The sequence below is a fragment of the Cetorhinus maximus genome, chromosome 16, assembly GCF_964194155.1.
Source record: "Cetorhinus maximus chromosome 16, sCetMax3.hap1.1, whole genome shotgun sequence".
NCBI classification, from domain to species: Eukaryota; Metazoa; Chordata; class Chondrichthyes; order Lamniformes; family Cetorhinidae; genus Cetorhinus; species Cetorhinus maximus.
Genome location: NC_135894.1, coordinates 104,184,186 through 104,209,812, shown reverse-complemented (window position 1 = coordinate 104,209,812; position 25,627 = coordinate 104,184,186). Strand labels below are relative to the sequence as shown.

Sequence of the window (25,627 nt, the reverse complement as noted above, 5' to 3'; positions counted from 1 at the left end):
TATGGGGTGTAGTGTTTACTGATTATGGGGTGTAGTGTTTACTGATTATGGGGTATAGTGTTTACTGATTATGGGGTGTAGTGTTTGTTGATTGTGGGGTGTAGTGCTTGTTGATTATGGAATGTAGTGATTAACTGATTATGGGGTGTTGTGTTTACTGATTTTGGAGTGTCGTGTTTACTGATTATGGGGTGTAGTGTTTGTTGATTATGGGGTGTAGTGTTTGTTGATTGTGGGGTGTAGTGTTTGTTGATTATGTAGTGTAGTGATTAACTGATTATGGGGTGTAGTGTTTACTGATTTTGGGGTGTAGTGCTTACTGGTTATGGGGTGTAGTGTTTGTTGATTATGGGGTGCAGTGTTTGTAGTTTATGGAGTGTAGTGTTTACTGATTATGGGGTGTAGTGTTTACTGATTATGGGGTGTAGTGTTTGTTGATTGTGGGGTGTCGTGTTTGTTGATTATGGAATGTAGTGATTGACTGATTATGGGGTGTAGTGTTTACTGATTTCGGGGTGTCGTGTTTACTGATTATGGGGTGTAGTGTTTGTTGATTATGGGGTGTAGGGTTTGTAGTTTATGGAGTGTAGTGTTTACTGATCATGGGGTGTAGTGATTACTGATTATGGAGTGCAGTGTTTACTGATTATGGGGTGTAGAATTTACTGATTAAGGAGTGTAGTGTTTACTGATTATGGGGTGTAGTGTTTACTGATTATGGGGTGCAGTGTTTACTGATTATGGGGTGTAGAATTTACTGATTATGGAGTGTAGTGTTTTACTGATTATGGGGTGTAGTGTTTACTGATTATGGGGTGTAGTATTTACTGAATATAGGGTATAGTGTTTTCTGATTATGGGGTGTAGTGTTTACTGATTATGGGGTGTAGTGTTTACTGATTATGGGGTGTAGTGTTTGTTGATTGTGGGGTGTCGTGTTTGTTGATTATGGAATGTAGTGATTGACTGATTATGGGGTGTAGTGTTTACTGATTTCGGGGTGTCGTGTTTACTGATTATGGGGTGTAGTGTTTGTTGATTATGGGGTGTAGGGTTTGTAGTTTATGGAGTGCAGTGTTTACTGATCATGGGGTGTAGTGATTACTGATTATGGAGTGCAGTGTTTACTGATTATGGGGTGTAGAATTTACTGATTAAGGAGTGTAGTGTTTACTGATTATGGGGTGTAGTGTTTACTGATTATGGGGTGCAGTGTTTACTGATTATGGGGTGTAGAATTTACTGATTATGGAGTGTAGTGTTTACTGATTATGGGGTGTAGTATTTACTGATTATAGGGTATAGTGTTTACTGATTATGGGGTGTAGTGTTTACTGATTATGGGGTGTAGTGTTTACTGATTATGGGGTATAGTGTTTACTGATTATGGGGTGCAGTGTTTACTGATTATGGGGTGTAGTGTTTACTGATTATGGGGTGTAGTGTTTACTGATTATGGGGTGTAGTGCTAACTGATTAGGGGTTGTTGTGTTTACTGATTATGGAGTGTAGTGCTTACTGATTATGGGGTGTAGTGTTTACTGATTATGGGGTATAGTGTTTACTGATTATGAGGTGTAGTGTTTACTGATGATGTACAGTAGTGTTTACTGGTTATGGGGTGTAGTGTTTGTTGATTATGGGGTGTAGTGTTTGTAGTTTATGGAGTGTAGTGTTTACTGATTATGGGGTGTAGTGTTTACTGATTATGGGGTGTAGTGTTTGTTGATTGTGGGGTGTAGTGTTTGTTGATTATGGAATGTAGTGATTAACTGATTATGGGGTGTAGTGTTTACTGATTTTGGGGTGTCGTGTTTACTGATTATGGGGTGTAGTGTTTGTTGATTATGGGGTGTAGTGTTTGTAGTTTATGGAGTGTAGTGTTTACAGATTATGGGGTGTAGTGTTTACTGATTATGGGGTGTAGTGTTTACTGATTATGGGGTGTATTGTTTACTGATTATGGGGTGTAGTGTTTTACTGATTATGGGGTGTATTGTTTACTGATTATGGGGTGTAGTGTTTACTGATTATGCAGTGTAGTATTTACTGATTATGGGGTGTAGTGTTTTACTGATTATGGGGTGTAGTGTTTACTGATTATGGGGTGTAGTGTTTACTGATTATGGGGTGTAGTGTTTTACTGATTATGGGGTGTAGTGTTTACTGATTATGGGGTGTAGTGTTTTACTGATTATGGGGTGTAGTGCTTACTGATTATGGGGTGTAGTGTTTACTGATTATGGGGTGTAGTGTTTACTGATTATGGCGTGTAGTGTTTACTGATTATGGAGTGTAGTGTTTACTGATTTTGGGGTGTAGTGTTTTACTGATTATGGGGTGTAGTGTTTACTGACTATGGAGTGTAGTGTTTACTGATTATGGGGAGTAGTGTTTTCTGATTATGGAGTGTAGTGTTTACTGATTATGGGGTGTAGTGTTTACTGATTATGGGGTGTAGTGTTTACTGAATATGGAGTGTAGTGTTTACTGATTATGGGGTGTAGTGTTTACTGATTATGGAGTGTAGTGTTTACTGATTATGGAGTGTAGTGTATACTGATTATGGAGTATAGTGTTTACTGATTATGGAGTGTAGTGTTTACTGATTATGGGGTGTAGTGTTTACTGACTATGGAGTGTAGTGTTTACTGATTATGGGGTGTAGTGTTTACTGATTATGGAGTGTAGTGTTTACTGATTATGGGGTGTAGTGTTTACTGATTATGGAGTGTAGTGTTTACTGATTATGGGGTGTAGTGTTTACTGACTATGGAGTGTAGTGTTTACTGATTATGGGGTGTAGTGTTTAATGATTATGGAGTGTAGTGTTTACTGATTATGGGGTGTAGTGTTTACTGATTATGAGGTGTAGTGTTTACTGATTATGGGGTGTAGTGATTACTGATTATGGAGTGTAGTGTTTACTGATTATGGGGTATAGTGTTTACTGATTATGGGGTGTAGTGTTTACTGATTATGAGGTGCAGTGTTTACTGATTATGGGGTATAGTGTTTACTGATTATGGGGTGTAGTGTTTACTGATTATGGGGTGTAGTGTTTACTGATTATGGGGTGTAGTGTTTTCTGATTATGGGGTGTAGTGCATACTGATTAGGGGTTGTTGTGTTTACTGATTATGGGGTGTAGTGTTTACTGATTATGGAGTGTAGTGTTTACTGATTATGGGGTGTAGTGTTTACTGATTATGGGGTATAGTGTATACTGATTATGGGGTATAGTGTTTACTGATTATGGGGTGTAGTGTTTACTGATTATGGGGTGTAGTGTTTACTGATTATGGAGTGTAGTGTTTACTGATTATGGGGTGTAGTGCTTACTGATTAGGGGGTGTAGTGTTTACTGATTATGGGGTATAGTGTATACTGATTATGGGGTGTAGTGTTTACTGATTATGGGGTGTAGTGTTTACTGATTATGGGGTGTAGTGTTTACTGATTATGGGGTATAGTGTTTACTGATTATGGGGTGTAGTGTTTACTGATTATGGGGTGTAGTGTTTACTGATCATGGGGTATAGTGTTTACTGATTATGGGGTGTAGTGTTTGTTGATTGTGGGGTGTAGTGTTTGTTGATTATGGAATGTAGTGATTAACTGATTATGGGGTGTTGTGTTTTCTGATTTTGGGGTGTCGTGTTTACTGATTATGGGGTGTAGTGTTTGTTGATTATGGGGTGTAGTGTTTGTTGATTGTGGGGTGTAGTGTTTGTTGATTATGTAGTGTAGTGATTAACTGATTATGGGGTGTAGTGTTTACTGATTTTGGGGTGTAGTGCTTACTGGTTATGGGGTGTAGTGTTTGTTGATTATGGGGTGCAGTGTTTGTAGTTTATGGAGTGTAGTGTTTACTGATTATGGGGTGTAGTGTTTACTGATTATGGGGTGTAGTGTTTGTTGATTGTGGGGTGTCGTGTTTGTTGATTATGGAATGTAGTGATTGACTGATTATGGGGTGTAGTGTTTACTGATTTCGGGGTGTCGTGTTTACTGATTATGGGGTGTAGTGTTTGTTGATTATGGGGTGTAGGGTTTGTAGTTTATGGAGTGTAGTGTTTACTGATCATGGGGTGTAGTGATTACTGATTATGGAGTGCAGTGTTTACTGATTATGGGGTGTAGAATTTACTGATTAAGGAGTGTAGTGTTTACTGATTATGGGGTGTATTGTTTACTGATTATGGGGTGCAGTGTTTACTGATTATGGGGTGTAGAATTTACTGATTATGGAGTGTAGTGTTTTACTGATTATGGGGTGTAGTGTTTACTGATTATGGGGTGTAGTATTTACTGATTATAGGGTATAGTGTTTACTGATTATGGGGTGTAGTGTTTACTGATTATGGGGTGTAGTGTTTACTGATTATGGGGTTTAGTGTTTACTGATTATGGGGTGTAGTGTTTACTGATTATGGGGTGTAGTGTTTACTGATTATGGGGTGTAGTGTTTACTGATTATGGGGTGTAGTGCTAACTGATTAGGGGTTGTTGTGTTTACTGATTATGGAGTGTAGTGTTTACTGATTATGGGGTGTAGTGCTTACTGATTATGGGGTGTAGTGTTTACTGATTATGGGGTATAGTGTTTACTGATTATGAGGTGTAGTGTTTACTGATGATGTACAGTAGTGTTTACTGGTTATGGGGTGTAGTGTTTGTTGATTATGGGGTGTAGTGTTTGTAGTTTATGGAGTGTAGTGTTTACTGATTATGGGGTGTAGTGTTTACTGAATATGGGGTGTAGTGTTTGTTGATTGTGGGGTGTAGTGTTTGTTGATTATGGAATGTAGTGATTAACTGATTATGGGGTGTAGTGTTTACTGATTTTGGGGTGTCGTGTTTACTGATTCTGGGGTGTCGTGTTTGTTGATTATGGGGTGTAGTGTTTGTAGTTAATGGAGTGTAGTGTTTACAGATTATGGGGTGTAGTGTTTACTGATTATGGGGTGTAGTGTTTACTGATTATGGGGTGTATTGTTTACTGATTATGGGGTGTAGTGTTTTACTGATTATGGGGTGTAGTGTTTACTGATTATGGAGTGTAGTGTTTACTGATTATGCAGTGTAGTATTTACTGATTATGGGGTGTAGTGTTTTACTGATTATGGGGTGTAGTGTTTACTGATTATGGGGTGTAGTGTTTACTGATTATGGGGTGTAGTGTTTTACTGATTATGGGGTGTAGTGTTTACTGATTATGGGGTGTAGTGTTTTACTGATTATGGGGTGTAGTGTTTACTGATTATGGGGTGTAGTGTTTACTGATTATGGGGTGTAGTGTTTACTGATTATGGCGTGTAGTGTTTACTGATTATGGAGTGTAGTGTTTACTGATTTTGGGGTGTAGTGTTTTACTGATTATGGGGTGTAGTGTTTACTGACTATGGAGTGTAGTGTTTACTGATTATGGGGAGTAGTGTTTTCTGATTATGGAGTGTAGTGTTTACTGATTATGGGGTGTAGTGTTTACTGATTATGGGGTGTAGTGTTTACTGATTATGGGGTGTAGTGTTTACTGATTATGGAGTGTAGTGTTTACTGATTATTGGGTATAGTGTTTACTGATTATGGGGTGTAGTGTTTACTGATTATGGGGTGTAGTGTTTACTGATTATGGGGTATAGTGTTTACTGATTATGGGGTGTAGTGTTTACTGATTATGGGGTGTATTGTTTACTGATTATGGGGTGTAGTAATTACTGATTATGGGGTGTAGTGTTTACTGATTATGGTGTGTAGTGTTTGTTGATAATGGAGTGTAGTGTTTACTGCTTATGGAGTGTAGTGTTTGTTGATAATGGAGTGTAGTTTTTACTGATTATCGAGTTTAGTGTTTGTTGATTATGGACTGTAGTGTTTACTGATTATGGAGTGTAGTGTTTGTTGATTATGGAGTGTAGTGTTTACTGATTATGGAGTGTAGTGTTTACTGATTATGGGGTGTAGTGTTTACTGATTATGGGGTGTAGTGTTTATTGATTATGGAGTGTAGTATTTACTGATTATGGAGTGTAGTGTTTGTTGATTATGGAGTGTAGTGTTTACTGCTTATGGAGTGTAGTGTTTGTTGATAATGGAGTGTAGTTTTTACTGATTATGGAGTGTAGTGTTTATTGATTATGGAGTGTAGTGTTTACTGATTATGGAGTGTAGTGTTTGTTGATTATGGAGTGTAGTGTTTACTGATTATGGAGTGTAGTGTTTGTTGATTATGGAGTGTAGTGTTTACTGATTATGGAGTGTCGTGTTTGTTGATTATGGGGTGTAGTGTTTACTGATTATGGGGTGTAGTGTTTGTTGATTATGGGGTGTAGTGTTTGTTGATAATGGAGTGTAGTGTTTGTTGATTATGGAATGTAGTGTTTACTGATTATGGAGTGTAGTGTTTACTGATTATGGGGTGTAGTGTTTACTGATTATGGGGTGCAGTGTTTACTGATTATGGGGTGTAGAATTTACTGATTATGGAGTGTAGTGTTTTACTGATTATGGGGTGTAGTGTTTACTGATTATGGGGTGTAGTATTTACTGATTATAGGGTATAGTGTTTACTGATTATGGGGTGTAGTGTTTACTGATTATGGGGTGTAGTGTTTACTGATTATGGGGTATAGTGTTTACTGATTATGGGGTGTAGTGTTTACTGATTATGGGGTGTAGTGTTTACTGATTATGGGGTGTAGTGTTTACTGATTATGGGGTGTAGTGCTAACTGATTAGGGGTTGTTGTGTTTACTGATTATGGAGTGTAGTGTTTACTGATTATGGGGTGTAGTGTTTACTGATTATGGGGTGTAGTGTTTACTGATTATGGGGTATAGTGTTTACTGATTATGAGGTGTAGTGTTTACTGATGATGTACAGTAGTGTTTACTGGTTATGGGGTGTAGTGTTTGTTGATTATGGGGTGTAGTGTTTGTAGTTTATGGAGTGTAGTGTTTACTGATTATGGGGTGTAGTGTTTACTGATTATGGGGTGTAGTGTTTGTTGATTGTGGGGTGTAGTGTTTGTTGATTATGGAATGTAGTGATTAACTGATTATGGGGTGTAGTGTTTACTGATTTTGGGGTGTCGTGTTTACTGATTATGGGGTGTAGTGTTTGTTGATTATGGGGTGTAGTGTTTGTAGTTCATGGAGTGTAGTGTTTACAGATTATGGGGTGTAGTGTTTACTGATTATGGGGTGTAGTGTTTACTGATTATGGGGTGTATTGTTTACTGATTATGGGGTGTAGTGTTTTACTGATTATGGGGTGTAGTGTTTACTGATTATGGAGTGTAGTGTTTACTGATTATGCAGTGTAGTATTTACTGATTATGGGGTGTAGTGTTTTACTGATTATGGTGTGTAGTGTTTACTGATTATGGGGTGTAGTGTTTACTGATTATGGGGTGTAGTGTTTTACTGATTATGGGGTGTAGTGTTTACTGATTATGGGGTGTAGTGTTTACTGATTATGGGGTGTAGTGTTTTACTGATTATGGGGTGTAGTGTTTACTGATTATGGGGTGTAGTGTTTACTGATTATGGGGTGTAGTGTTTACTGATTATGGCGTGTAGTGTTTACTGATTATGGAGTGTAGTGTTTACTGATTTTGGGGTGTAGTGTTTTACTAATTATGGGGTGTAGTGTTTACTGACTATGGAGTGTAGTGTTTACTGATTATGGGGAGTAGTGTTTTCTGATTATGGAGTGTAGTGTTTACTGATTATGGGGTGTAGTGTTTACTGATTATGGGGTGTAGTGTTTACTGATTATGGGGTGTAGTGTTTACTGATTATGGAGTGTAGTGTTTACTGATTATTGGGTATAGTGTTTACTGATTATGGGGTGTAGTGTTTACTGATTATGGGGTGTAGTGTTTACTGATTATGGGGTATAGTGTTTACTGATTATGGGGTGTAGTGTTTACTGATTATGGGGTGTATTGTTTACTGATTATGGGGTGTAATAATTACTGATTATGGGGTGTAGTGTTTACTGATTATGGAGTGTAGTGTTTGTTGATAATGGAGTGTAGTGTTTACTGCTTATGGAGTGTAGTGTTTGTTGATAATGGAGTGTAGTTTTTACTGATTATCGAGTTTAGTGTTTGTTGATTATGGACTGTAGTGTTTACTGATTATGGAGTGTAGTGTTTGTTGATTATGGAGTGTAGTGTTTACTGATTATGGAGTGTAGTGTTTACTGATTATGGGGTGTAGTGTTTATTGATTATGGGGTGTAGTGTTTACTGATTATGGAGTGTAGTGTTTGTTGATTATGGAGTGTAGTGTTTACTGCTTATGGAGTGTAGTGTTTGTTGATAATGGAGTGTAGTTTTTACTGATTATGGAGTGTAGTGTTTATTGATTATGGAGTGTAGTGTTTACTGATTATGGAGTGTAGTGTTTGTTGATTATGGAGTGTAGTGTTTACTGATTATGGAGTGTAGTGTTTGTTGATTATGGAGTGTAGTGTTTACTGATTATGGAGTGTCGTGTTTGTTGATTATGGGGTGTAGTGTTTACTGATTATGGGGTGTAGTGTTTGTTGATTATGGGGTGTAGTGTTTGTTGATAATGGAGTGTAGTGTTTGTTGATTATGGAATGTAGTGTTTACTGATTATGGAGTGTAGTGTTTGTTGATTATGGAGTGTAGTGTTTACTGATTATGGGGTGTAGTGTTTACTGATTATGGGGTGTAGTAATTACTGATTATGGAGTGTAGTGTTTACTGATTATGGAGTGTAGTGTTTGTTGATTATGGAGTGTAGTGTTTACTGATTATGGGGTGTAGTGTTTACTGATTATGGGGTGTAGTAATTACTGATTATGGGGTGTAGTGTTTACTGATTATGGAGTGTAGTGTTTGTTGATTATGGAGTGTAGTGTTTACTGATTATGGGGTGTAGTGTTTACTGATTATGGGGTGTAGTAATTACTGATTATGGGGTGTAGTGTTTACTGATTATGGAGTGTAGTGTTTGTTGATTATGGAGTGTAGTGTTTACTGATTATGGGGTGTAGTGTTTACTGATTATGGAGTGGAGTGTTTGTTGATTATGGGGTGTAGTGTTTACTGATTATGGGGTGTAGTGTTTACTGATTATGGAGTGTAGTGTTTACTGATTATGGAGTGTAGTGTTTGTTGATTATGGAGTGTAGTGTTTGTTGATAATGGAGTGCAGTTTTTACTGATTATGGAGTGTAGTGTTTGTTGATTATGGAGTGTAGTGTTTACTGATTATGGAGTGTAGTGTTTGTTGATTATGGAGTGTAGTGTTTACTGATTATGGAGTGTAGTGTTTGTTGATAATGGAGTGTAGTGTTTGTTGATTATGGAGTGTAGTGTTTACTGATTATGGAGTGTAGTGTTTGTTGATAATGGAGTGTAGTGTTTGTTGATTATGGAGTGTAGTTTTTACTGATTATGGAGTGTAGTGTTTGTTGATAATGGAGTGTAGTGTTTACTGATTATGGGGTGTTGTGTTTACTGATTATGGAGTGTAGTGTTTACTGATTATGGGGTGTAGTGTTTACTGATTATGGAGTGTAGTGTTTGTTGATAATGGAGTGTAGTGTTTGTTGATTATGGGGTGTAGTGTTTACTGATTATGGGGTGTAGTGTTTGTTGATTATGGGGTGTAGTGTTTATTGATTATGGAGTGTAGTGTTTACTGATTATGGAGTGTAGTGTTTACTGATTATGGGGTGTAGTGTTTACTGATTATGGGATGTAGTGTTTACTGATTATGGAGTGTAGTGTTTACTGATTATGGAGTGTAGTGTTTACTGATTATGGGGTGTAGTGTTTACTGATTATGGGGTGTAGTGTTTTCTGATTATGGAGTGTAGTGTTTACTGATTATGGGGTGTAGTGTTTACTGATTATGGGGTGTAGTGTTTACTGATTATGGGGTGTAGTGTTTACTGATTATGGAGTGCAGTGTTTACTGATTATGGGGTGTAGTGTTTACTGATCATGGGGTGTAGTGTTTACTGATTATGGGGTGTAGTGTTTACTGATTATGGTGTGTAGTGTTTACTGATTATGGTGTGTAGTGTTTACTGATTATGGGGTGTAGTGTTTACTGATTATGGGGTGTAGTGTTTACTGATTATGGGGTGTAGAGTTTACCGATTATGGAGTGTAGTGTTTACCGATTATGGAGTATAGTGTTTACTGATTATGGGGTGTAGTGTTTACTGATTATGGGGTGTAGTGTTTACTGATTATGGGGTGTAGTGTTTACAGATTATGGGGTGTAGTGTTTGCTGATTATGGAGTGTAGTGTTTACTGATTATGGAGTGTAGTGTTTGTTGATTATGGAGTGTAGTGTTTACTGATTATGGGGTGTAGTGTTTACTGATTATGGGGTGTAGTGTTTACTGATTATGGGGTGTAGTGTTTACTGATTATGGAGTGTAGTGTTTACTGATTATGGGGTGTAGTGTTTACTGATTATGGGGTGTAGTGTTTACTGATTATGGGGTGTAGTGTTTACTGATGATGGGGTGTAGTGTTTACTGATTATGGGGTGTAGTGTTTGTTGATTATGGAGTGTAGTGTTTGTTGATTATGGGGTGTAGTGTTTACTGATTATGGGGTGTAGTGTTTACTGATTATGGAGTGTAGTGTTTACTGATTATGGGGTGTAGTGTTTACTGATTATGGGGTGTAGTGTTTACTGATTATGGGATGTAGAGTTTACTGATTATGGGGTGTAGTGTTTACTGATTATGGGGTGTAGTGTTTACTGATTATGGAGTCTAGTGTTTACTGTTTATTGGAGTGTAGTGTTTACTGATTATGGGGAGTAGTGTTTACTGATTATTGGAGTGTAGTGTTTGTTGATTATGGAGTGCAGTGTTTACTGATTATGGAGTGTAGTGTTTACTGATTATGGGGTGTAGTGTTTACTGATTATGGGGTGTAGTGTTTACTGATTATGGAGTGTAGTGTTTGTTGATAATGGAGTGTAGTGTTTGTTGATTATGGAGTGTAGTGTTTACTGATTATGGGGTGTAGTGTTTACTGATTATGGGGTGTAGTGTTTGTTGATTATGGAGTGTAGTGTTTGTTGATTATGGGGTGTAGTGTTTACTGATTATGGGGTGTAGTGTTTACTGATTATGGGGTGTAGTGTTTGTTGATTATGGAGTGTAGTGTTTGTTGATTATGGAGTGTAGTGTTTGTTGATAATGGAGTGTAGTGTTTACTGATTATGGAGTGTAGTGTTTACTGATTATGGGGTGTAGTGTTTACTGATTATGGAGTGTAGTGTTTACTGATTATGGAGTGTAGTGTTTGTTGATAATGGAGTGTAGTGTTTGTTGATTATGGAGTGTAGTGTTTACTGATTATGGAGTGTAGTGTTTACTGATTATGGGGTGTAGTAATTACTAATTATGGGGTGTAGTGTTTACTGATTATGGGGTGTAGTGTTTACTGATTATGGAGTGTACTGTTTGTTGATTATGGAGTGTAGTGTTTACTGTTTATGGAGTGTAGTGTTTGTTGATAATGGAGTGTAGTGTTTGTTGATTATGGAGTGTAGTGTTTACTGATTATGGAGTGTAGTGTTTACTGATTATGGGGTGTAGTAATTACTGATTATGGGGTGTAGTGTTTACTGATTATGGGGTGTAGTGTTTACTGATTATGGAGTGTACTGTTTGTTGATTATGGAGTGTAGTGTTTACTGTTTATGGAGTGTAGTGTTTGTTGATAATGGAGTGTAGTGTTTGTTGATTATGGAGTGTAGTGTTTACTGATTATGGAGTGTAGTGTTTACTGATTATGGGGTGTAGTAATTACTGATTATGGGGTGTAGTGTTTACTGATTATGGAGTGTAGTGTTTGTTGATAATGGAGTGTAGTGTTTGTTGATTATGGAGTGTAGTGTTTACTGATTATGGAGTGTAGTGTTTGTTGATTATGGAGTGTAGTGTTTACTGATTATGGGGTGTAGTGTTTGTTGATTATGCAGTGTAGTGTTTGCTGATTATGGAGTGTAGTGTTTGTTGATTATGGAGTGTAATGTTAACTGATTATGGGGTGTAGTGTTTACTGATTATGGGGTGTAGTGTTTACTGATTATGGGGTGTAGTGTTTACTGATTATGGAGTGTAGTGTTTGTTGATTATGGAGTGTAATGTTTACTGATTATGGGGTGTAGTGTTTACTGATTATGGGGTGTAGTGTTTACTGATTATGGGGTGTAGTGTTTACTGATTATGGAGTGTAGTGTTTACTGATTATGGGGTGTAGTGTTTACTGATTATGGGGTGTAGTGTTTACTGATTATGGGGTGAAGTGTTTACTGATTATGGGGTGTTGTGTTTGTTGATTATGGAGTGTAATGTTTACTGATTTTGGGGTGTAGTGTTTACTGATTATGGGGTGTAGTGTTTACTGATTATGGGGTGTAGTGTTTACTGATTATGGGGTGTAGTGTTTACTGTTTATGGGGTGTAGTGTTTACTGATTATGAGGTGTAGTGTTTTCTGATTATGGTGTGTGCTTCCTTTCTGATCTCAATGCTCCGGATTGTGCCTGAGGACACGAGCAGTTGACTTCTCCCTTTCTCCATTCCCACTCTAAAATAGTAGCTGATTTGTTGCCTGATTGGAACCCGCTGCTCTCCCAGGGTCTAGCGTTCCTTCCATCCTCACGGAGATGTCTCCTTTCTGCCTGGATCCTCTTTGTCACAGCATGGCGGAGATCAGACACTTTCTGGCTGGGATGGTGTTGGAGACTGGACCTTCACCAGATGTCCTAAATCGTAATATTCTAGTGCTTTTCCAATATGTTACCCGAATAGACACTGTAGCAGATCAAACTGCTCTTTTAATGGATTGGCTTACTTTCCCCAACCTTAATGCATTTGTACCATTCCCGACATTTCCCCTTGCTGTGTCCAGATAGTTTATTCAGGGACAAGATTGAAGTTGGGATATTACATTGTGTGTATGTGGCTCACTACCTCACCAGGCGCTGTATCAATCCAGGGAGTGTACATTCAGTGCTGTCCTAGAAATGACTTCATGGCCTGATCCATTGCCATGACATTGTAATGGTCAGAGTTTATACAGGGAAAGCACAGAAGCAACATGCTGAGCGCCTGTATTGAACAGACTCTGAACCATGGGAAAAGTAGATGGGGGAGGGAGAAAGAGAAAAACAGAAAGGGGAATGAGAGTGGGAAGTGGTGAAAATGATTTGAATCTGTAATATAAAGCAGTGAATGACAATTTGATTCCCAAGAGAGCAGGGAGAAAGAATCAGAGAAAGGCAGAAGCAGAAAGGGACAAAAAAATGGATAAAGGGAGAAAGAGATAGAAAAAAACAGATGGGAAGGCATGAATAAAACAGGGCACTCAGTAAATGATAGTATAATTCAGCAGGGTTAACACATGGGTAGGAAAGTGAATCATGTTTGTCAAGTTTGTTTTTTAAGGATGTAACTAACACACAGGGTAAATAAAGGGGAACCAGTGGATGTCATGTATTTGGATTTTCATAAAGCATCAATAAGATGCTACATAAGAGGTTATTAAAAATGAGGCCACAAAATCAGGACTCATGCGGTTGGGGGTAATATATTGGCATGGATTGGGGACTGGTTAACAGACAGAAAACTGGCAGTAGGAATAAATGGGTCATTTTCAGGTTGGCAGGTTGTAACTAGGCAGGTACCACAAAGGCTGTACTGGGGTCTCAGCTATTTACAGTCTATATTCATGACTTATGGGGAGGTGGTGGCATAGTGGTATTGTCACTGGACTAGTGTTCCAGAGACCCAGGATAATGCTTTGGGGACCTGGGTTGGAATCCCACCACGGCAGATGGTGAAATTTGAATTCAATAAAAATCTGGAATTGGTGATGATTGACTGATTCACTAATGTCCTTACCTGATTAATTCACAACCTGGTCTGGCCTAAATGTGACTCCAGACCCACAGCAATGTGGTTGACTCTTAAATGCTCTCTGAACAAGGGCAAATAGGGGTAGGCAATAAATGCTGGCCTTGCCAGTGATGCCTGCATCCCATAAATGAATTAAAAAAAACTTAGAGGAGATGGATATGGTAACTTGTGCCGAAGATGTGGGCAGGATTCTCAATGAGTACCTTGTCTCTGTCCTCATTAGGGAGAGGGATGAAGCAGTTATTCTGGTTAAAGCAAGTGTGAAATATTAGATACAATACAATAATACCTACGAGCAGGAGTAGGCCACTCGGCCCCTCAGTAAGATCATGGCTGATCTGATAGTAACCTCAAATCTGCATCCCACCTACCCTCAATAACCTATCACCCCCTTGCTTACCAAGAATCTGTTTAACTCTGCCTTAATATTCAAAGACTCTTTCTCCACCTCCTTTTCAGGAAGAGAGTTCCAAAGGTGCCCGACTCTCTAAGAAAAAATTTCTCCTCATCTCTGTTTTCAATGGGCGACCCCTTATTTTTAAACAGTCACCCCCCCCACCAGTTCCAGATTCTCTCAGGAGGGGAAACATCCTTTCCACATCCACCCTGTCACGACCATCAGGATCTTACATGTTTCAATCAAATTGCCTCTTACTCTCCTAAACTCCAGCAGATACAAGCCTAGTCTGTTCAATCTTTCCTCCCATTCCGCCCATTCCAGTTATTAGCCTGGTAAATCTTTTCTGAACTGCTACCAATGCACTTACATCCTTCTTTAAATAAGGAAACCAATACTGTGCACAGTATCCAGATGTGGTTTCACTGGTGCTCTGTACAACGGAAGCATATCCTCCCTACTTTTGTATTCAATTCCCCACACAATAAATTATAACATTCTATTAGCTTTCCTAATTACTTGCTGTACTTGCATTTTAGCTTTTTATGACTCATGCACTACGATTCTAGACACCCAGGTCCCTCTGCATCTCCAAGCTCTGGGGCTGAATTTCACCCCCGTTGGGGGGGAAGTTGATGAGCGGGCGCGCACAGGCGCGCTTCCGATCAGTGCCCCCAATTGGGGCGCGGCGCCGTTTTAAATGGGCGGTCCAATTAATGCCCGCCCAGTGTGACGTCCACACAGAAGCGCTATGCACTTCCTGTGCGAGCGGGGGTGGGGGGGGGGGGGGCGGGCGGTGGGGGGGTTAACCCCAAAATTGAGAGTTCGCTCTTTTGCGCATGCACACAAAAGAGCGCACTCATCTCCCTGAGGCTAAGTGCAGTCTCAGGGAGATCGGCTCAAAATGTAAAAAACCTAAAAATCAAAAAGTAAAATTTCCCTAACCTGTCCCCTCATGTCAATGTCACATGAGTTGGGACATGTCCATAATTTTCACAAAAACTTTATTAAAATTTTTTAAAAGCTACATGAAACCTCATCCCACCCGTGGATGAGGTTTCATGTTTTTTCTAATTCGCGTCAGGGCTCCTGGCCTGCCCGACAACCTTAAGGTTGGACGGGCAGGTCCTTTAATTACTTAATTGACTCTGTCAATGGCCTCAATTGGCCATTGACAGGTTGGTGGGCGCGCAGCTGACTTTGCTGCGCCCCCACCTACCTGAAAATTTAAATGGGGCGCAGTGACATCGGGAGTTCCCCCTGATTTGGGGGGGCAAACGGGACCTGCCCCCACTCACCGACATGTAAAATCCTGCCCCTGATATCTCTCACCATTTAGATAATATGTTTCTCTTTTATTCTTCCTGTCAAAATGGACCTTTTCACATTTTCCCACATTATACTCCATTTGCCAGATCTTGGCCCATTCACTTAACCTATCTGTATCTTTTTGTAGCCTCCTTATGTCTTCTTCACAACTTACTTTCCTACCTATCTTTCTGTCATCAGCAAATTTGGCAACATCCCATCCATCCCTTCATTCGAGTCATTTATATAAATTGTAAACAGTTAAGGTCCCAGCACTGATCCCTGTGGCACACCACTCGTTACAACTTACCTACCTGAAAAAGACCCATTTATGCCTACTCTCTGCTTCCTGTTAGCTAACCAATCTTCTATCCATGTACTGGAGGGACTGACATTTTTGAAGGTGAATAAGTCACCAGGGGAAGATGGATTGTATCTCAAGCTGTTAAAGGAAGCTCGGGTGGAAATAGCAGAAGCTCTGAGGATCATTTTCCAATTTTCAGTAGATACAGGTGAGGGACCAGAGGATTGGAAGTCTGTGGATGTTGTACCATTATTTAAAAAGGGTATGAGGAATAGACCAAATAATTATAGGCCATTCAGTCTGACTTTGGTGGTGGGCAAATTAGAATCAATTCTGAGAGACAGGATTAACTGTCACTTAGAAAGGCACAGATTAATCAGGGATAGTCAACATGGTTTTGTTAGGGAAAGGTCGTGTTTTACTAAATTAATCAAATTTTTTAAGGAAGTAACAAGGAGGATTGATGAGGGTAGTGTAGTGGATGTTGTCTACATGGATTTCAGTAAGGCATTTGATAAGGTCATGCATGGCAGACTGGTCAAGAAAGTGAGATCCCATGGGATTAAGGGAAAGGTGACAGGTTGGATCCAAAAGTGGCTCAGTGACAGGTAAGAAAGGGTAATGGTTGATGGGTGCTTGTGCGAATGGAAAACGGTTTCCAGTGGTGTTCCAAAGGGCTCAGTGTTGGGGCCCTTGCTATTTACTGTATATGTTAATGATTTAGACTTAAATGTGGGAGGCCTGATTGGAGAATTTATAGATGATGCAAAAATTGGCTGTGTAGTTGATAGTGAAGAGGATAGCTGTTGACTTCAGAATTATATTAATGGTTTGGTTGAATGGGCGGAGAAGTGGCAAATGGAATTTAGTCCGGAAAAATGTGAGGTAATGCATTTGGGGAGAGCAAACAAAGCAAGGGAATACTCAATAAATGGGAGGTCATTGGGAGGGGTAGAGGAAGTGAGAGACCTTTGAGTGCATGTCCACAGGTCTCTGAAGGTGGCAGGTCAGGTGGACAAGATGGTAAAGAAAGGGTATGGAATGCTTTCCTTTATTGGGCTGGGTACTGAATACAAAATAGGGATGTAATGATGAACTGTATAAAATGCTGGTTAGGCCTTGTAATTTTGGGTACAGTTCTGGTCACCACATTACAGGAAGGACATAATTGTTCTGGAGACATTACAGAGGAGATTTACAAGAATGCTGCCAGGGCTTGAAAATTGCAGCTATGAGGAGAGACTGGATAGGCTGGGGTTGGTTACCTTAGAACAGAGGAGGCTGAGGGGTGACCTGATTAAGGTGTACAAGGTTATGAGGGGCCGAGATAGAGCAGACAGGGATTCCTTGTTTCCTCTAGCTGAGGGGTCAATTACCAGGGGGCATAGATTTAAGGTGATTGGCGGAAGGATTAGAGGGGACATGAGGAAAAACTTCTTCATTCAGAGGGCGGTGGGTGTTTGGAATTTGCTGCCTGGTTTGGTGCTGGAGGGAGAAACTCTCAACTCATTGAAAAGGCACCTGGATGTGCACCTGAAGTGCCGTAACCTGCAAGGCCACGGAGCAGGTTCTAGAAGGTGGGATTAGAATGAGCAGCTAGTTTTTAAAATGTTTTTCTTTTTCGGCTGATGCAGACATGATGGGTTGATTGGCCTGTTTCTGTGCTGTAACTTTTCTATGGTTCTATGCTTCTATGATTGAGTGTAACATTGGCTGATGGTACAAAATTAGATGGGAAAGTAAATTGTGAGGAGGATACGAAGAAGCTGCTAAAGGGTTTAGACAGCTTAAATGAATGGGTAAGAACCTGCCAGCTGTGGTATAATGTGGAGAAATGTGAAGTTATCCACCTTAATCGGAAAGATTGAAAAGCAGAATATTTTTCCCATGGAGAGAGAAATTCGGAGGGATTTGTCTGTCCTTGTGGATGACCTTGTTCACCAATGTCCTCACAGCAAGCAGTTAGAGAGCTGAATACTGTTGCGAGAAGGTTGGAGAACAAGAGTAAACAAGTCTTACAGCAATGACACACATCTGGAGTACAGTGTACACTTTTAGTCTCCTTACCTAAAGGATATATTTGCTGTAGAGGGAATGGAATGAAGATTTGCTAGACTGGGAAGAAGGGATTCTCCAAAGTGGGGAGATTGACTAGACCAGGCTTATATTCTCTGGAGTTTAGAAGAATGAAAGGTGATCTCATTGAAACATAACATTTTTGTGGGGTTTGACAGGGTGGATTTTAAATGTATTTATATTTTTCATTCACTTGTTTTTATTCACTGATCCGTTGTTCTATCCCTTTTTAAATCCCTTTTTCTCTACCTTTTCCCCAACCACCACTCCCACCCCTCACCCCATAGGGCCATCTGTCACTGGTTTCTATGTTTTGCTTTCACAGAGCACTGAGCCTTTTTCTGCTCTGAACACATTCTGCTTTCTTACTTTTATCAGCAGCTTCTTTAGTCTTTAACGCTCCCATTAACACTCCATTTTTCTTGTGTCCATGACAGCTTTGTCAATCTCTCCTTAGCCCCCACCTATCGCTGACCTTCTATCCAGCTTTTCCCACTCCACCCCCCCTTAAACAGTATAAATTCCATCACATTTCTACTTCTCTTTAGCTCTAAAGAGAGTCATATGGATTTGAAATGTTAACTCTGTTTCGCTCTCCACAGATGCTGTCAGACCTGCTGAGTTTTTCCAACATTTTCTGTTTTCATTTGTCAGGGTGGATGCTGGGTGCAACTCTTGGCTGGGGGTCGGGGGGAGGGTGGTCTAGAACACAGGGTTGCGATCTCAGAATAAGGGGTTGAACATTTAGGATTGAGATGAGGAGAAATTTCTTCAATTCTCTATCCCAGAGAGCAGTAGATGCTCAGTCATTGAGTATATTCAAGACAGAGGGCATACATTTTTGGGCACTAAGGGAATAAAGGAGATATGGGGATAGTGAAGGAAAGTATGACTGAGGTAGAGAATCAACCATGATTATACTGAATGGCAGAGCAGGTCCAAGGGACTGAATGGGCTACTCCAGTTCTGATTTCTTATGCTACACATGCGCGCACACACACACACACACACATACACACACAGCCATGGAAATCTAAGTATTGTTATCAAGATAGCACAAGTAATGACTTGGAAAGCTCACTATGCAGTAAGTTTTAATGTTTGGGGCAAAAGCAAGGCTGGCAAGGGGAATGATGCATGGGGCAAGGGGTATGGCATATGGGAATTTGAGGTATAGGACAAGGGACACTGGGATTCACAGCACATGACAGGGGGTATGGAGCATGGTAGGGTCATGGAATACGGCGCATGAGGAACAGGGTACAGGTTTGCAGGGCACAGAGGGCATGAGGTATGGATCATGGGGCACAGGTTTTAAGACAGGGGGTACAGGGCATCGTGAGTTGGCTGCACAGTTGGTGATGGGTAAAAGGTGCAGACAATCTGCATTTCAATTAATATTCAGCAGTTGGTAAATTAGCAGAAATCTGGCCAAATGATGCAGGTTGGAAGGTTGAGACCAACAGAGATAACTGGGGTCATGAAATAGAATCAAGTAGTGTTAACAGAATGTCAAATTCGCAACTGAGTACAGAATCAGTAATGGAGAGAATGAATGTTCGAATTCTAGTAGCAGACAGCAGCTAGCTGGAATAGAGGAGGTTGTTGAGGAGTTAGGGCTACTCACCATATACAAAGAGGATATACTCGGCGCTGTTGTGCCCCATGGTGTTTGCGGCCTCACAGTAATACGTGCCATTGTCGGTTTTATTCAGGGCGCTGATGATAAGTACATTTCCCTCCACCACCATCCTGTCAGGGTCAGGTAACTCAGCCCCGTCCTTCTTCCACTTCACAGCCTCAGGTCTGTAATAAGCCAATAATCAAAAATAACCATCAGCTTCCCTATCAACAACGATACATGCACACAGTGGGCATCACTTTAATGTCTCGTCAGTACAGCACTCCCTCAGTACTGACCCTCTGACAGTGCAGCACTCCCTCAGTACTGACCCTCTGACAGTGCAGCACTCCCTCAGTACTGACCCTCTGACAGTGCAGCACTCCCTCAGTACTGACCCTCTGACAGTGCAGCACTCCCTCAGTACTGACCCTCTGACAGTGCAGAGCTCCCTCAGTACTGACCCTCTGACAGTGCAGCACTCCCTCAGTACTGACCCTCTGACAGTGCAGCACTCCCTCAGTACTGACCCTCTGACAGTGCAGAGCTCCCTCAGTACTGACCCTCTGACAGTGCAGCACTCCCTCAGTACTGACCCTCTGACAGTGCAGCACTCCCTCAGTACTGACCCCCAACAGTGCAGCACACCCTCAGCACTGACCCTCTGACAGTGCAGCACTCCCTCAGTACTGACCCCCAACAGTGCAGCAATCCCTCAGTGCTGACCCTCCGACAATGCAGCACTCCCTCAGTACTGACCCCCAACAGTGCAGCACACCCTCAGCACTGACCCTCTGACAGTGCAGCACTCCCTCAGTACTGACCCCCAACAGTGCAGCAATCCCTCAGTGCTGACCCTCCGACAATGCAGCACTCCCTCAGTACTGTCCCTCTGACAATGCAGCACTCCCTCAGTACTGTCCCTCTGACAGTGCAGCACTCCCTCAGTACTGACCCTCCGACAGTGCAGCACTCCCTGAGTACTGATCCTCTGACAGTGCAGCAGGCTCTCAGTACTGACCCTCTGACAGTGTAGCACTCCCTCAATACTACCCTCTAAAGGTGCAGCACTCCCTCAGTACTGACCCTCTAACAGTGCAGCAAACCCTCAGTACTGACCCTCTGACAGTGCAGCACTCCCTCAGTACTGACCCTCTGACAGTGCAGCACTCCATCAGTGCTGACCCTCTGACAGTGCAGCACTCCCTCAGTACTGACCCTCTGACAGTGCAGCACTCCCTCAGTACTGACCCTCTGACAGTGCAGTACTCCCTCAGTACTGACCCCTGACAGTGCAGCAGGCCCTCAGTACTGACCCTCTGACAGTGCAGCACTCCCTCAGCACTGACCCTCCAACAGTGCAGTACTCCCTCAGTACTGACCCCTGACAGTGCAGCACTCCCTCAGTACTGACCCTCTGACAGTGCAGCACTCCATCAGTACTGCCCCCCAACAGTGCAGCACTCCCTCAGTACTGGCCCTCTGACAGTGCAGCACTCCCTCAGTTACGACCCTCTGGAGTGCAGCACTCCCTCAGCACTGACCTCCAATGGTGAGGCACTCCCTTGGTACTGACATTCCAACAATGCGGCACTCACTTAGGACTGACCCTCCGACATTGTAGCACTCCCTTAGTACAGACCCGACGACAGTGCAGCACTCCCTCAGGACTGACCCTGTGACAGTGCAGCACTGCTTTAGTACTGACCCACTGACAGTGCAGCACATCATCAGCACTGACCCTCTGACAGTACACACTCTTTCAGTACTGACCCTCTGACAGTGCTGCACTCCCTCAGTACTGACCCTCTGACAGTGCAGCACTCCCTCAGTACTGACCCTCCGACAATGTGGCATTCACTCAGGGCTGACCCTCCACCATTGCAGCACTCCCTCAGTACAAACCCTATAACAGTGCAGCACTCCCTCAGTACTGACCCATTGACCATGTAGCACTCCCTCACTACTGGCCCTTCGACAGTGCAGCACTCTCTCAGTAATGACTCTCTGACAGTGCAGCACTCCCTCAGTACTGACCCTGTGACAGTGCAGCACTGCCTTAGTACTGACCCACTGACAGTGCAGCACACCATCAGCACTGACCCTCTGACAGTACACACTCTTTCAGTACTGACCCTCTTACAGTGCAGCACTCCCTCAGTACTGACTCTCTGACAGTGCAGCACTCCCTCAGTACTGACTCTCTGACAGTGCAGCACTCCCTCAGTACTGACCCTCCGACAGTGCAGCACTGTTGTGGAGAACAGGTGGTGTAGCAATGATGTCTCTGGCCTAGTAATCTAGAGGCCCAGGTTAATGCTCTGGGGATATGGGTTCAAATCCCACCACAGCAGTTCGTGGAATTTAAATTCAGTTAATAAATGTGGAATTAAAAGATTTTCTAATGGTGACCATGAAGCCATTGTCGATTGTTGTAAAAACCCATCTGGGTCACTAATGTCCTTTAGGGAAGGAAATCTACCGTCCTTACCTGGTCTGGCCTACATGTGAATCCAGACACACAGCAATGTGGTTGACTCTGAAATGGCCTAGCAAACCATTCAGTTGTATCAAAGTTGAAGTCTAAAATGAATGAATGAATGAAGTCTAAAAGGAATGAAACCGGACAGACCACCCGGCATCAACCTAGGGACCAGAAATGACAGCAGCAAACTGAGCCCTGTCGATCCTGCAATGTCCTGCTTACTAATATGTGGGGACTAATGCCTAAAGTGGGAGAGCTGTCTCACAGACTAGTCAAGCAACAGCCTGACATAGTCATACTCACAGAATCAGACCGTATAGATAATGTCCCAGACACCACTGTCACCAGAGGTGGTAGCACAGTGGTATAAAGGCAGGAGGGTGTCACCCTGGGAGTCCTCAAAATCGACTCTCGACCCCATGAAGTCTCATGGTGTCAGGCCACACATCGTAAGGAAACCTCTTGCTGATTACTATGTACCATCTCCCTCAGCTGATGGATCAGTGCTCCTCCATGTTGAATACCACTTGGAGGAAGCACTGAGGGTGGCAAGGGTGGAGAATATACTCTGGGTGGGGGACTTCAATGTCCATCACTACTGACGAGCTGGCCAAGTTCGAGAGGACATTGCTGCTAGACTGGGTCTGTAACAAGTGGTGAGGGAACCAACACAAGGGAAAAACATACTTGACCTCATCCTCACCAACCTGCCTGTTGCAGGTTGTTATGGCGCAGCTGATGGTAAATGCTGAGTTGTTCAAATCCCAGAGGGAAACTTGAAACAACTGCCACAGCTATTTTTCAATTTGTATGTTTCGAGATGTGGGCTCAAATTCGGTAATAATAAAACTACTGAGCCTTTTAGATTTTTCACAAAACTAGATTAAACATTTATTGATAAGATAAATGGCTTTAAGCACATACCTATGTCTGCAAGTTACTATAATAGTAACTTTTAAATCCTAATTAATCTAACTCCCAGCTAAACTTGCATTAAGGCAACAGTAAGACACATAAATTTTAAAAGGCCCCGGCAAAGAAACATGATATCCTGAACGATCCAACTCAAAGTGAGTTTCCTTAACTTCAGTTCTTTGCAGACAGCAGCTTGAGGCTTAGATGCTGAAGGCTTTTCACACTTGTTAGACCTTAAAATGCCTGCCTTTACACACAGCCTTCTCTCCTTTATACATATTTTCCCCTTTGAATGCAAATTACCATTGTTTCACTATGTCTTTAGACTTTACATCCCTGATCACAAAAATCTCCCATAGTACTAATTTTTACCAGTAATCTTTGGGAAAAACAAACACACTGTTTCTGAACTTCACCTAGCTAAGAGGCACATTTCACCCCTCCTTTGAAAACAATCTAGTGTGGTTTATTTAAAAATGGAAATGTCCTTTTTTGCCTTACATTCTAAACTTCCCCCATGTTTACCTACTTAACATTTCAAACCCAGTTTATCTTCTGACACATCAAAGCCTTCAGGCCAGCTGCCTTTAATCCAATTAAGTCTCACACACACACACACACACACACACAGACACAGATACCACTATTTTACAATAAATTCCAATAACATTATATCTTCCTGACATCTCCTTCCTTATTGAAAAATGAACCTTCATAATTTAAAAAGACGGCTTCAGTTTTATTAACCTATTTATAGTATCTCCTATACTTCACTATGTGCTTACACTATTACATTACCAGATGCATGCATCAACATAACAATATATATACAAATCCTTTGTATCAATAGAGATCATTCCAGTTGTGCCCAGGTTTTAAATGTCTAATCTTCCCTTTAACCATCAGCTCTTGATAGTGCATCTGCAATCAGATTTTCTCATCCCGTTACATGTATAATCTGTAGATTAAATGGTTGCCGTAATAAACTCCATCTGAATAGCTTGGCACTTCTGTCTCAAAATGTGTCCAGAAACTTTAAAGGATTGTGGTCTATATAAACAATTGTTTCTGACGAATTGTTTGCAACATAAATCTCAAAATGCTGCAAGGCTAACACCAAACCCAAGGTCTCCTTTTCAATCATTGAATATCTTCTGTTGCACATTCAACTTCCGTGAAAAATACCCTATCAGTTTTTCAATTCCATTTTCATCTTCTTGTAACAGTACAGCCCCAATGCCTGTATCACTTACGTCAACGGCCAACTTAGATTGCTTGGTGTAATTGGGTATGGCCAACACTGGTGTTGTAGTTAATACAGTTTTCAAACTGTCAAATGCCTTCTGACACTCCAATGTCCATTGAGACTTCTTGTTCTTTTTAATAGTTCAGTCAGTGGAGCAAACACACTGCTAAAATTTGGTAGCAAAACCCACTCATGCCCAGAAATTTCGAAACTTCTCGTTTCATTGAAGGCACTGGGAAATCCATGATAGCCTTGACTTTCACATCGCTCAGAGCCACCTTACCATGTCCAATGGTATGGCCTAGATTCGTAACTCGCGCTTTTGCAAATTCACTTTTAGCCACGTGCACCACTAAATAGGCTTCTTGTACTTGAGTAAATAATTCTTCCAGATGTTGTAAATACTCCTCCCATGTCTGACTGAAAACTGTCAAGTTGTCAACATACACAGCACAATTGCTCAGACCTGCAATTACTTTGTCAGTCTTTGAAATGTTGCAGGTGCATTTATCATACCAAACGGCATGGCTTTAAACTGATATACTCCATCTGGGGTCACAAAAGCCAAAATCTCTTTTGCCCTCTCTGATCACGGTACCTGCCTCCGATAACTGTAGCAAGTCAAGCTTTGTGATAAATCTTGATTGTCTCACTTTCTCAATATAATCTTCCAACTGTGGTATAAGATATGAATCCGCTTTTGTCTCCGCATTCACCTTTCGATAGCCCACACACAGTCTTTGTGTTCCACCCGGTTTCGGTACCAGCACAATAGGTGAACTCCAGTTACTGAAACTAGACTCAATGGTATCATTTTGAAGCATGAAATCAATTTCTTTCTGTACTTGTGATAAATTTGATGGATTTAATCTATAAGGTTGTTGCCTTAGCGAAGATGAAACTTGTACAGACACATCATGTATAGCTAAATTTGCCCTCCCAACTTATTTCCACAAATATCTTTGTGTGACTGCAATAACCTCTCCAAATCACTTTGACACTTGTCTGGAAGGTAACTCAATATTACATTTAAAATTTCAAGTACTCCTTCGTTATCCAATTTGATTAGAGGAAAATCAATTTCAGAATATTGCATTTCTACGTCTTTCTCATTATCTACCCCCATTAACACTTCCTTATGGTCCTCTTCCCTGTCAAAATACTTTAAAACCATATTTACATGACACATCCTCTGCTTCTTTCTTCTATCTGGAGTATTAAATAATTCACTTCACTCAATTTCTTTTCAATCCTGTAAGGCCCACTAAACCTTGCCTTTAATGAGTCACTCAGTACTGGTAACAGAATTAATACTTTCTCTCCTGCAACAAAACTAC

At 41.1% G+C, this 25,627-nt stretch overlaps 1 protein-coding gene across 3 annotated transcripts in view; it reads right to left on the bottom strand.

Moving 5' to 3' along the window:
• Positions 1–25,627, bottom strand: part of LOC144691862 (cell adhesion molecule 2-like) — a 561,087-nt gene that overhangs the window by 288,124 nt on the left and 247,336 nt on the right. For all 3 annotated transcript variants that reach the window (XM_078560433.1, XM_078560434.1, XM_078560435.1), the window contains exon 5: positions 19,651–19,829. In XM_078560433.1, the coding sequence (XP_078416559.1) occupies positions 19,651–19,829 (179 nt within the window). The remainder of the gene's footprint in view (positions 1–19,650; positions 19,830–25,627) is intronic.